Genomic DNA, 14,358 nt, shown 5'->3' on the forward strand with positions numbered 1-14,358 from the left:
AAAACTTTATCTAATATGCCTGACTACATTGCACGTCTTCAAAGACTGATTAGCTCGCTAAGTCCATCTACCCCTATTCGGCATGGTCAACAACGGATTTATATCTCTAAAGATCTGCAAAACTGTACACATGTTTTTGTGCGCTTAGATGCTGTAAAAAAATCATTGCAGCCGCCATACGAAGGGCCTTATGAGGTCCTAAAGAGAATGGACAAGAACTTTTTGATTTTGGTGAACGCCAAGGAAAAGATCGTTCACATCGATCGCTTAAAACCAGCATTTTTAATTGCTGGAAATTCCAATCCAAGGACTCCTGGAGTTACAACAAGGTTTGGGCGCAAAGTACGTTTTCGTCTCCAAATGGTCTTGTGAGACTGGTGAGGGAGTCTGTGGCAACAGCCTAAACTCATAGAAACAGCGTATGCAAATCTGGCAAAGTTTATTTAAAAGTCTCCAGCTGAGTTGGCTAGCTCGCGGTATCTGGATTGATGTGTTGTGTAAATGTTAGATTATTCCGAGATGGAACTGATTAATTTATATTTATTTCTTTTAATGGTAATGTGTTTTGTTGCAATTTACAATAAATGTTCGCTTTTAACAACTGGATTACCCGTCTCTACAAATGATAGGAAATAAAGTAAGACTGTTTCTTCTTTGGTAATGAATGTTTGATAGCATTTTGAAACTTTTTGTATTTTTAATATAAATGCTGTTACTATGGAGTTTTTATTTTTGATGTATTTATATTTCTCCTCAATGTGATAGACACGAATTGTTACAGGACACTCCTGTTCCTCGTCCCTTTAATCCTGATGACTTCTTGAAGTCTGTCGAACAGTCCGGACCTCAGCTCACCAGTGGAATCCGAGGGAATTGGAGTGGACTTTACAGGTCAGTTATTAAATGATGTGGAATGCAATGCCTAGTTTTTATTCACAGATCTAGAAAATGATTCATAAGCATGGGTGCAAAACCTTGCGTCTCAGGATGGATTTCCGTCTTGGACAAAATTTCCAAGATGGAGGTCGGGACGAAAAGAAATTCAATGACTTTATTTCAGTTTTTACTAAAAAGAGAAAAATTACCAGCAAACCCACCTCTTTCTATAATATTTTTGAAGATTGTTCAATATTGTGATTTTGGGACTATCAGTTTGAAACAATTGATGTAAGAAAGTCCCTGAACCCCTCCTTTCCCTGAACTTTACCAAAATGGCCTATCATTGCATTTTTTGAACTTCAATTTAAAAAAAATTCTGGAGGAGAGCCCTCAGACCCCCCGTTGTTAATGGTTTTTAGGTTTTTCGAACTACAATATCATAACGGTTAAATATTATAGTTTAAACTAGGTCCATGTTGTTAGAAAAGTCAAAAGCGAAAAATTCAAAGTAAACACAGATTCCAAAACTGCCATTGTCAACATCTACAACATTTATGCTCATAAAATTTTCCTTTAGGGGAGGGGGGCTCAAAATATTTTCTGTCTTGAACACATCACCAAACTTGCACCCATGTTCATAAGAAATCCCTAACTTTCCGTTGATTCTAATGTAGGGGAAAGTGTTGTAGCTTGGGACACTTTTCATATTTTAATTTTTAATATCAATTATTTAAAGCAAATTTAAAATTTAAAGCTCACGTTAAACTAATTAATGAAATATGTTTAAAAGATTAAAGATTAGAACATTGTTCCATGTTCTTAAACATATCTTAATTATTAAGAACCATGCATATATTGTACTTTGAAACGTCTCCTAAGTTACAATATGTTTGGCTGTCCCAGATACAATCAGCGCCATAGGCGTGCACACATTGGTCACCAGGGGTACCGTGGTACCACCATTAGCACATAGATATAAAAGTTAATACGAAAGTGGCTAAAATTTTACATTGTATATTTATAAAATTTCTTTGAGCAAGCAAGTATGGGAGCTTTTCCAAGCGCAATTTCAACCCCCTTGTACAGTGGTACCCCCATTTCTGAAGCCCTGCGCACGCCTATGATCACGACGTGGTATAAGAAGAACCAAAACAGTGGTCAATCTAGATACACTATTTCTCATAGCCAAAACATTTAAAGTACTTCTCTTCAATAACAGTATAAAATTCAGTTGATTAGTTTTGCAAATACAAAGACTGAAAATGAAATAAAAATGGAGAAAATATTTTCTTTCTCTCATAAAATCGTCAGTTTGACTCACTTGATGCTGATTTTTACTATGGCACCATTTAAAACTGAAGGTTGCTATTAGAGATTACAAAAACATGACTGCTAAAAATAGATTCTTAGAAGTTAGCAGTGTCCCAAGGTACAACACTCTCCCCTATAGTTACGTTATTGAAAGTAACTCATTAAAGATAACTTTTCTAGCTTCACTTTCGACAGGCTGTTACGCTTGTGCCTGTTGACTGGCTGTTTTGCTAGTTTCAAACTGATCATGATCTAAGGAAAGAGTTTTTTTTTTAACATTGTATGCACCTTATCGATTCAATGTTACTTAATTAACACACCCTCTTATTCTGAAGTCTTTATTCATAGTTGTTACTTATACTGTCCTTAAAATGACTTTTACTCAGATGACTATGATTTGTTTGTTTTGTTTCACAGTTCAGATTATAATATAACAAACTGATTGCAAAAGTATTTTGTTGTTGGCATATTCAGCATGAAATCAGCAAAAGGGCAAATAATAGCAAAGTGCCACAACACTGCCTTGTGCCTGTCAGAATCAGATGAAGCTAGTCTGTTGGGTTTTGGACTGTCCAAAACTGGTTTAGAACAGGACAGGTGGTTTTTACCGTCCAAAACTTTCTAAAAGTGTCCAAAAGGGTCTTAAATTGTCCAAAAGTAGGCTAAAGCTAAAGGTGTGCAGTCTGATCAACTTGTATTTACTGATATTTGTAATGCATAAACAGGGCTCGCATTCCCCCTAAATTTCCTAAAATTCCTAAATATTTTCACAGCTCCTAAAATTCCTAAAATTATACTAAAATTTTGTTGGTGTTCCTAAAAAAACGTAAAAATTGCCATTTGCTGACCGAAATATATTCTGACGCATATTCCTAACCCGCTTCCGGAAGGTAACTTGTTTTTCGCCGTTCCGTGATTAGAGAGCTTTCCTGCGCACGGAGCATGTCTGGTGGCCATGCGCCAGACGCATCGCTCGTTGCTGCCGGGAAGCATGCCGACTATATTGGCACAGTTATCGCTCTTTCACCATTCTTTCTGAATGGCGGCGGATGAACACCAATTTGAAAACTCCCTGAAAACGACTTGTGCGTACCGTTTCCCGCCAGGGTTGCCGTGCTTTCTCGTCGGAATGTTGGCGGTGCGATCCGTGGTGCAATGTTTACGATTTAAGCGAGCCACATTGTTAGCCATTTTGTGTAGTAAGTTGACCGTGGTTGTGGTGCTGCAAAATAAAACCATGGGAAAAGGCCGCACAAAATTCCAGGAAGACTGGTTCTCGAAAGAATTAGATAGTATTGTTATTCAAGAATGGTTGGAATCGGTAGCTACCGATGTTTTTTCTGCCAAATGTAAACTGTGTTTCGAGAACTTCGAAATATCGGGCGGTGGTTTCGCGCAAGTTCGATCTCACCATAGAGGGAAGAAGCATCTTCTGAAATTTAATGCCAAGTTCAAAAATAGTGGTCAGCCCACAATCATCAACTGGACGCCACAGGGTAAGAATAATGATTCTGCTGATAACCTTAGTCAGCAGAATCAAGTAATAAAAGCCGAAACTCTGTGGGCGTTGCATGTTGCTGACAAAAACCTGTCCTTCAAGTCATGCACAGAGACACTTGATTTATTAAAATTAATGTTTCCGGATTCGTCAATTGCATCGGCAATGCAACTCAAAGAAAAAAAAGCAGCTTATGTTCTCAATCACGGCCTCTCAAAGCATTTTCAGACTTTGTTGGTGAAAGACATTTCAAATGCTAATAATTTAACATTAGCATTTGATGAAACTACAAATTCTCAAAACAAGCGCCAGCTTGATGTATATGCCAGGTACTGGTCAAGTGAATTTAATTTAGTGACTTGTAGATATCTGAAGAGTGTGTTTCTGGGTCATGCTACAGCAGAGATCATTTTCAATGAACTTTTAGATGCCATATCTACTTTTGACATTTCACTGAAGAAAATTATCTGTCTTTCTATGGATAATCCCAATGTAAACAAATGTGTAATGAAGAAATTATCCAATGAAATCGGAGAAAATTCACTACTACCAATTGGAGCATGCAATTTGCATGTAGTAAATAATGCATTTAAAGCTTTTCTAAATGCATTGGAAATAAACTTTGATGAATTTGCCAATGATGTATATTTTTTCCTAAAGAATAGTGCTGTGCGCAGAGAAGATTTCAAGTGTATGGAAGAGATCACACAAGAAACCTCACAGTTTTTGTTGAAACATGTCAGTAGCAGGTGGCTTTCAGCTGGCCCTGTTGCTCAGAGGCTGGTTGAGCAATGGGCCAATGTGACTGAGTATTTTTTAAATTTTTTGCCTAAACAAAAGTTGTTGGATAAACAGCTAAGTGCTTCCAACAGATATAAGCGTATTTGTGAAAATTTGAAGGATGAATCAACATTATGCTTTTTAGCTCTCATTGCTTATTCGCACAAGCTTTTCGAAGCCTTTTCACTATGTTTTCAAAGCGAATCACCGAAAATACATCTGTTGTTTGATGAAATGAACAAGCTGATCTGACAGGTTATGATGCAGTTTTTGAAGGATGAAGTTGTTGCTTCAAAGGAAGGTGCAGAATTACGAGATGTTGATGTTGACGACGGCAGCTATTGGAAGAAGTTAACTTCAATTGAAATTGGTATGTCAGCCAAAGGATTTTTAGAAAAATTATCTCAAAACAGGAAGAAAAATTTTCTCTTGAATGTTCGTTCGGCGCTTATAAAAACTGTCAAGTATTTAAGATCAAATTTGCCTTTTGATGATCAGTTTTTCAAGGACTTAGAACTGTTTCACCCTGGGAAGTCTTACGATTGCTCCAACAGTGTTCATGCAATTACACGAATTGCTCGTTATTTAAACTTTTCGAATGACTTTATCGATAATGTTCGAGAAGAGTGGAAACTTTTCATATTTGATGTTACTGCTCGTGAAAATCTATCTGAAGCAACACGAGTAGATGGATATTGGAGACAATTATTTCTTCTGAAAGATACCAGCAATCGGCTAAAATATGAAAAGTTAACTGAAGTAATCAAAACTGTTATGATTTTGCCACATGGGAATGCGGACCCTGAGAGAGGTTTTTCATTCAATAAAGCTATGATAAATGTGAATCACAGTGAACATACTATTGTATCACTCAGATTAGTGAAAGATACTATTCGAAGTTATGGAGTGGTACTGAATGTACCTATCACTTTAACATTACTAAAAGTAGTGAAAGATTCGCATAAATCATACCAGGAGTATATTAACAGATTGAAAGAAGAAGAAGAGAAGCTTAAAAAAGAAAAGGAACAAATGACAAAGGAAAAACTTGAAAAAGAAGAAACTAAAAAGAGGAAAAATGATCTTGATTTACAGATAAGTGAAAATAACAAAAAGATCAATGAGTTGAAGAAGAATAAAGAATTAGCTTTAGACCTGATAAAAGAGGGAACAGAGAGACTGAAGAATGCTACAGTAACTCAAAATACTGTACAAATGACAGTTGCACAGAACCTAATTCTTGAAGGCACTAGTCAGTTACAAAAATTAGAATTAGAGTTATCCATCTACGAAACTGACAAAGAACAAATTTTGAAGAAACGACTTAAGTTAAAATAGAAGTTTTAATCAGTGTAATGTAATCCCAAAATTGCTTTTGAAAACATTATTGGATGAATCAAATGTGTGGTCAGATCTGTTTTTTCATAGTAGCAGATTACGTTTTTTTTTTTTTTTTTTTTTTTTTTTTGATGAGATGCAAATAAAAATTTTGAATTCACCATTATAAAATGTAAAAGTTTTTTTTATGGCTTTTTCTTTAAAATTTATTATAGAATCATATTCGAGTTCAACACTAGTTTTAAGAAGGTATGTTGAAAAGTTGTTGTATTAAAATGTATTTATACTTAATATAATTGATTTAGTTTAAATATTGTTTACCTTAATATGTGATGTAAATTGGTTAAAAAATTATTTTGCTTTTCTTTCTTTTTTTTATAGAAGTAATTGAAGTAAGTAGTTTATTCATGCTATGAGATAACATTTATTTAAGTTTGGTTGTTTAATAAATTATGGTCAGGCTGCTTGTTTAAAGGAGATTGTAACTTAAAATGCCCCTAAAATTTTCCTAAAATTTTGTCAAAAAGTACCTAAAATTCCCCTAAAATTTTGGAAAAGTCTACTCTGAGCCCTGCATAAATATAAATATTAATGAGGCTTAATTAATGAGTATTTGATAATATTTTTCTCTAAAATGCTCATTAAAAAATATTTTACTTACAAAATTGCCAGTAACTCTATTGCATAAAATTTTTCCTTATGTAACAGTAGAGTTATGAAAGGAAATTCACAACACTACCAGGACAACTAATTTCAGTTCCATTTATAACTCAAAGGAATGTTATTAAATGTGCAATATTTAGGGGCAAAAAAAAAGTTTTAATTTTTTAATGGTTTTTGCAAATAAGTTTAACATGATGTTTTAATGAAAATTATTTTTTAAATCATTGATTAAAGAGCAATAAATTGATGATTAATTATATGCACTTTGTTTTTTAAAACTTGTGCTATTTCTTTTTTTAGTTCATAATTTTAATATAATACATTCTGTAACTATAAAAAATTGTAATTTATTGCATTTAAGTCAGTTATTGCATTTTTTTTTTGCACACATGCATAAATATGGAAAAAATTGGTTACTATTATGAGGAAAAAAAAATCATGTGTACAAATTGAAATCCTTAATGAAGAAATCAACTTCTAGGTAACTAGATTAAAATCAGCTGCATAAATAAGTTACATGTATATTTTTACTTGAATATTCACTTTGAATAAGTATTCAAAAAAAAAACACTGGCACATTTTGTTCAGTTTTTGATATTTTCTCACAAAATATAATTTCAAAAAATAGTTTTGGACACAATAGTTTTGAACAAGCCTGTAAAAACCTTGACAAACTTTGATGGTAAAAACTTTGCCAACCCTGATTTCATTTGCACACATGTATAAATATAAGGAAATTCTGTTACAATTCTCAAAAAAAAAAAAAAAAAAAAATCAAATAAAAAAAAAAGGAAAATTAAATTCATGCATACAACATACCAAACAGAAATTTTAATCAAGAACTCAACTTCTATGTAACTAGATTAAAATCAGCTGCATAAATAAGTTGAATGTCCTCAATGAATAAATGTTCAATGTAAAACATTACTTTGATACATTTTATTCTGTTTTTTATGTTTTCTTACAAAACACAATTTCTCTAAAAATATAGTTTTTGACACAAGTGTTTTGGACAGGACAGTAAAAACCAGGGTTTTTACTGTAGTGTTCAAAACCTTGCCATTCCTGAAGTTAGTATGAGATGTACCTTTAAGCCTCTTGTACTCCCCCCCCCCCCCCCCCCCCCCCCCCCCCCCCCCCCCCCCCCCCCCTCGGATCCAGCCAGCTCAGTATTTGTTGATACTGACCATTCAGAAAAAATTATTTTCTCCAATCCGGCAATGAAAATAAAATTGATGCAACCTGTTTTTTGTCTTTGAGATAGAAAATGTTTTTTTTTTATTTGTCAATGTTTTCTGCCATTTAAAAATTAATTTCATTCATCTCTTAATCTTATTAATCTCTTAATTTTCTGAAATTGGACTTCTGTTGGCTTTCAATTTTTTCTGTGTTACAGTTTAAATATGTTTAAAATTCCTTAATTGATATTGAGAAGTGGTCACAATGTCTGTAGGTAACACCATTACTATTGAAGGAATTGTAATACTAATTGAGAAACATGATATAGATTTCAGATAATCCTGTTAACAATCACATCGTTTATTAAGTCCTTCGGAAATGTCTTATGATTGCAGGAGGTTCTTTAGAAGTGCCAACTTTGCTGGATGGTATAACTCCAGGTACAAAGAGGTCCTTCTCACACTTCAAGGTCTACATATACAAGCCATATCAGAAGCAGTAAGTTTCTTTTTTTCCCCATTTGTTCTCCCCTTTTCATATTAAAAAATAATAATAATCTCTTAGTTATAGCATCAGCCAATTAATAGGTAATCAGCCAATTTGTTTATTGGATATGTAGTTAATGTGAAATTGCTAATACATTTATAGAAAGCTTATAAGTCATGATATTAGTTGTAATAAAATTATTTTCATAAGCATTTTTGTGTAGCATCAAAAAAATTTTCCATGTAAATCATAAAAATAATGTTAATATTTTTTTTTTTTTATGTGAATGATTGCTATTTAGTTTGCAATTCAGTGCTTTTTTTTTTTAATTGCTTCTATAAATCATGTTTTTTGAGAACAAGTTGTATTTTGGTGATTTTAGAAGAACAAAAAAGTTATTTAAAAGAATTAATTTTATTTAAAAGATTTACAAACTTAAGAAGATACACAAGTATTGTATAGACATTAGCAGAGCTTTTCTATTTGTATTTTTTGTAGGCATGTAAATGGCACAACTTGTTCTTGGCAAGAAGGTGAAGTAATATTGGCTGGTTACCATAATTTTTGGCTGCAAAAATTGCAAAATATCGCCGATGTTGTCAACTTTTCCAAGATTTTGTTCAAAAAACTCAGTGTGGTTATTATGAACTCTTACCTCCGGGAACTTGAATTTCAGGAATGTAAACTAATGTAAAAAAAGAAGTGAACATGTTTTCATATAAGATAAATAAATACCTTTGTGCTGAACAGTAAAGTAAGAAATAACAACGTCAAAAAGGCACAAATTGCAGATTACTGCAGACATGTGTTTCGGCGTTACAAGGAGCGCCTTTTCAATGCAAACAGTATTGAGCTTATGGATGAAAAGACGTCCAACAAAGCAGTAATCTGTATTTTGTGCTTTTTTTACTTAACTGTTTTCATATGTTTAACATCTGCAGATTGTAGCAATGAAGAAAAAAAATATTTCCCTGAGAAATGTATCCATCAAACCTATATTAATGGAAAATTCCTCACCTCCGTGAATCTCACCTCCATGACAGATCTTATAAATGTCATTATTTCTGAGGTGAAAATAAATGATGGAGGGGAAATACATCAGTATTAGGCATTCTATCAAAATTATAAATTGCCAGTATATTCGCAAATTTACCGAATACTATTTTTTAACACAAATTTGAACTAAAAGGATAACTAAAAATTAAGTCGTACTTTAATTAAGAGAGCTTAGTATTAGATTCCCTCTAACCATTAAAATAGCTCATTTTTTGCATAATTAACAAAATTACTACTTTGATAAAAGATTGCCTTGAATTTTAAGCATTAAAAGTTTATTTTATTTTTTTTTATTTCCGTTTACGGGGCATTTTTTTTTTATTTATGAGTAAAATAATTGGAACTTAACTAGGTCATTATTTATGGTTACTTCTAGTAGGTAACACTTGCATGTAAGAATTTAAAAAAAAGGTTTCGAAATTGAAAAATATTTGCGTTCAAAAGTTACGTTTGCTGGAGAATGACCCCTATGTCAAAACATGTAATCCTACTCTCTAGGACATGATCCATAATTAATACATAAAAAACCCTCTTCCTAACATGAATCCTGACTACACCCGTGGCTGAAAGTAATAAATTTCTTTATTCAGTTACAATTATTTAATTTACTTAGGGGCTCTGCCCCCTGCTCGTTGGCGCTCACCAACCCCCAAAAATTGCTTCACAATCTTATTTGATTCGCAAAGATTTAAATCGTCAATTAGAAAGAAACAAATTAAAAATGCATTGCTCCCTTTGGAACCAAAAGCACCCCTTCCCAGGGCTTCAAAATAAATTGTACCAACTTGCAGAGCTGTAAGGGCTAAAGGGCTCCTGAGCATTGCAAAACTGCAGTTTTGTACATTTGAGAAGTCGCTTTCATATTCGTGTCTCTAGTAATATATTTTACTCTTTAGTTCAGGGTTTGAATTGGGTGGAGCCTAAGATTTTCCGTTAGAATCCAAATTCTTAAAGTTTGTGAATAAGAAAGAAAAAAGCGAATCGAAAAGACGTAACTATGGCAACATCAAATAAAACATCAATTATTTTAATGGATATGAGATTATTCGACTTTGATTTTTAACCGCTTGTAACTTTTTTTCCTTTGGAGATAGGAGCCTAGTTTTTCGACCATAGGGTGAGTTAGATCTGGAGTAAAAAAAGCTGCTCTTTTCAGTGGTGTCAAAAAAAAAAAAAAAAGTAGGACAATTCCTTTGCTTATTACTGATAGATTTAATGAAGAAAATAGTCTCTAAGTTTTAGCTAAGCCTAAAAAAGTTCGAACTAAAAACGCAAATAACTCCCGCCATATTTAAGTTAGAGCATTGAAACAAATTGCATAGAACGCGGAAAATTCTACCCTTTCCAACGATGTATAATATTAATATGTGCAAGTAATTTTTCACTCCTTTAATAGGCAATAATAGGCAATTCATGCAAAATTTGAGCTTAGAAAATTAATTACAAAAAAAAAAAAAAAAAAAAATTCAAATTTAAAAAAATAAAACCCCAGGTGCAAACCCCTGGGCTCGAAGTAATTTTGTACAAAATTTCCAAGGCTGTAGGTGCTATGGGGCCCCCTAGACACACATCTGCCACAGGCTTCCAGAATTTCTTAAAAACCTTACTTTTATCTTAGTATATAAAAATCTTCTGTGCGTACGTTTCACCATAAGGCTTTTAAACAGCTGGACCGATTTTGATCAATTTTTTTGTGTCTAATTAAGGTCTGGCGAGCATGATTTCAAAGCACGATGGATCTAATCGGAAATGTTTTTGTTAATTAATTAATTAATTTAAACATTGGATGGTTATATCTCCCAAATTATTTTTATTTATTTTAACCTATTGTTGATCGAGAACTGAAATAAATATTTAACCCGTTGCCAAAGGACAATAACAAAGCCAGCTCTGCTTTTTGTAAAGAAATTTCTTACTCTGATATGTCAATTGGGAATAGATAAAACCTGGAGAGAGAGAGAGGGCAGCCTTTTTTTTCCATTTCTTGAAAGCAACGATTTTAGGTCCTGAGATATATTTTAAAGTTCTGGAAGGTTCACACAAAACGTGTGTTCTGTCGTCCTAGTTGAACCATGTGACCGGATCGGTGCTTTAGGTTTTCCTAACAAAATGATCAGAAAGTACTGTACCTAGCAACATTTGTTTCTCGGTTTAAACCCATCTCAGTTTTGGCACTAATGTCACGAATACTTTAAGGATTATCAAACTAATCAGTACATTATTAAAGGAAAAGATGATGGAATTTAAAGACGAAACAAATTTTATTTTCGTCCAGATAAATTACAACAGGGTAGTTCTGTACACAAAAGATCAGTGTAGTGGAAGATCTTTATCTTTGGTGGAAATTAACAAATTAGGCAATATATAAAGTTTAAAAAGTTTTCGTTCAAAAGATCGGACCGCTAACGGTCGGAGTTGGCTTCGCTCACTGATCGGCTGGATTACAGTAACGTGGTGGCTTGGCGACTTTGGCTATAAACAATCGAGTTGCGTGATCATTTGTTTACATTTCAAAGCTACTGTTAATGTAATGTATTGTATTTTTTGTTTATTTGGCGAAATATTTCAAATTGCAAAGAATTGCTTTTTGTTTCTAAAGAGTTTTTAGTCATTTTAGTTGAAGAATGTTTATTTAATGTCGGGAGGGGGGTGATGAGTGATTTTCGCTTATTCAGAGAACTGTTTTTACCTTTATCATTTTTCTAAACGATATCCTTTCGATTGTTTTATTTTTTTTCATATTGGGGATGTTGCAGCAGGATCTCCCGTTTGTTCTAGATGGGTAGTTGGATTTTTACTTCCTTTTACGAAAAAGGAAGTATTGTATTCGCAAAAACATTTTCACTTAAAAATCGGCCTTAATTTCCATTTTGCTCACCCCCGAATGAATGTTGAGTTTTTTTCAACCCGACCACATGTGGATATATGGCTAGGAACGTACGGACACGAGAAATATCCATTTTGAAGATCCCCGAGTCAAGTGCAGGAGAAAAAATAGTTAATTAAGCAACTGCTGAGTGGGCATTAGATAAATCAAGTTGTAAGAAATATACGCATTCTGACACATAGCAACTTAAAACATTTTTCTCTTTTTACTAATTTTTTTTTAACAAAATGGTTCAAACACTTTATAGTTTATTGAAAATTTTCAACTTTTCAATTTACAAAGTTCAAACAGAACAGCGTCTGTCGGGTCCTCTAGTTTACTATAAAGAGATAATAAGTTTTATGCATAGCATTTGAATTGGAATGATAATTATTTTATTTGTTAATTAGCCACATAAATGCTGAGGGTATGTTGAAGAAAACAAGCTACCCACAGTATCTAAAATTACTGTTAATTGTACAGTACTTTCCATATCACATGGTACATTGCCATTTCAAGGGGAAATGTTCTACTGTGATACTTGTTTAAACTCGTGAGAAGTAATTCATAATATTGAGCTAATTTTTTTCCTTTTTTTTACCAGGACATGCTAGATTGGATTAAAAACAAGGAGGAAGTAGAAGTTGTGGACCTGGTGTTGCGACTCAGGAAGAAGTTGGTACGTATTGCTCTTTTGTTACATATTCAAAATGCAATCGATTATCTACAGATTTTTTATTGAATGACATAATTGATGATTCAGGTTCTCAAACATTGAGTAATTGAAAACCAGTGGAAGTAATGAGGTCAAAGAGAACCTCAAAATTTACCATTACTTTATGTTTGTAAAGGGATGTAGGGTTTTGACTTTGCCTATAAATTGAAAAACCTGTTGTTAGATCCTAAAAAGAAATGAATAATGAAAAAGACTGAATCTTGCTTCAACCATTTTATATTAGCTTTCTAAATTGATCTGCTATAAGAATTACTTTTAATCAAACAATGGTTTTTCCCCCTTCAAAAATTAAAGAAAACAACAAACCTTTTTCATTAGTACAATAGTTTATTATATAATGTTCAAGTAGGCAGCTTGCTTAAAATTCTGAATAATAGAATAATTAAGATAGTTTTTATTGACACTGAAAGTTAGAAACAAAAGTTATTAAAAAAAAACCCTCTTTCTTACAAAAATAAACTACCTAAAAAATTGTAAAAATTAATGAAATGTTAATGTATCTTTAATCGAATATATTTTTTGTTTCTTTATTTTCTGTTTTGTGTATTGCTTAAATTCATTTCTGAGGGGGGAAAACCTGGTCCATTTGCTACAAAACATTACAAAATTCATAAGCAATTTAACAAACTAAAATCTAAAATTCTACTGTTATGGCCCCACACCACTTAGTTCTTCAGATTTGAGAAAAATGACTGCAGTAGCTTGATGATTCTAAGCAAATTAAAACTGTGCCATCGCATATTGTCGCCTCAGCGCAACATTAAGACATCTAATCCCAGGAATAACACTAAAATATCCTTCTGTTGCTCTGAGATGCGACGATATATTTATCATCAATAGTCATTTTTTCGAACTTTGAAGTGGATTCCGAGTCTCTCGTCCCTTTTTCAGGCTGCTGCCGAGGCAGGGAACCTCTCCCTTCCAGAAAAAACGGTGGAGAAGCTTCAGTCCCAAGTTCAATCCATCATTGCCACATTGCCTGAAGACCTCCAAAATGTCCTGAAATGACCCAGTTTGTGTCCGGTGCCGAGCGGATTTTACTTTTATTTATTACCTCATTATGCGTCTCATTTTCATATTTTTCTTTCATTTTGCATTTTCATTATTATTCCTCTGTTCTACCATTTGTCAATCTCAAAGTCGTGTTGTCTTGCATTTTTGTTGCAGCTCTAATATCAAGTTGTTGCACATGAAATTTCTAATCAATGAGTGAAGCAAAATTCTCCATTTTCTAACCTCATGTGGAATCAAATGCTATTCGTAATGGACAAGTTTTGAGATGCGTTTTTCTTATATAAATTTCCCATCAATCTGTTAGGAGTTTGGTACAATAAGAGCTCTGATCAGGTCCCCGCAAGAATAACTCTTCCTGAAGCTTCAGAAGCTGTAAAAATTCCAATAGATGATTGACTGAAGGTTAATAACAACTGCAAATCTATCTTAAAAAAGATTAGATTAAGATTTGATTTCTCTTTACTGTACAATGGCTCGATCTTCTTTTGTCTCCTTTTTTTTTTAATGTTTTTGTAGTTTATTTATTTCTTTATTTTTTTTCTCGTCCTGTAA

The 14,358-nt window shown here is 33.1% G+C and overlaps 1 protein-coding gene across 1 annotated transcript in view; it reads left to right on the forward strand.

The window, feature by feature from the left end:
- LOC129216829 (protein DENND6B-like) overlaps window positions 1-13,800 on the forward strand; it is a 62,553-nt gene extending 48,753 nt beyond the window's left edge. Inside the window, exons 15-18 of the mRNA XM_054851046.1 lie at window positions 782-891; window positions 8,044-8,146; window positions 12,661-12,735; window positions 13,684-13,800. Of these exons, the coding sequence (XP_054707021.1) occupies window positions 782-891; window positions 8,044-8,146; window positions 12,661-12,735; window positions 13,684-13,800 (405 nt within the window). The remainder of the gene's footprint in view (window positions 1-781; window positions 892-8,043; window positions 8,147-12,660; window positions 12,736-13,683) is intronic.
- The last annotated feature ends 558 nt before the right edge of the window (window positions 13,801-14,358 follow it).

Source organism: Uloborus diversus, chromosome 2 (genome assembly GCF_026930045.1).
Source record: "Uloborus diversus isolate 005 chromosome 2, Udiv.v.3.1, whole genome shotgun sequence".
Taxonomy (NCBI): Eukaryota; Metazoa; Arthropoda; class Arachnida; order Araneae; family Uloboridae; genus Uloborus; species Uloborus diversus.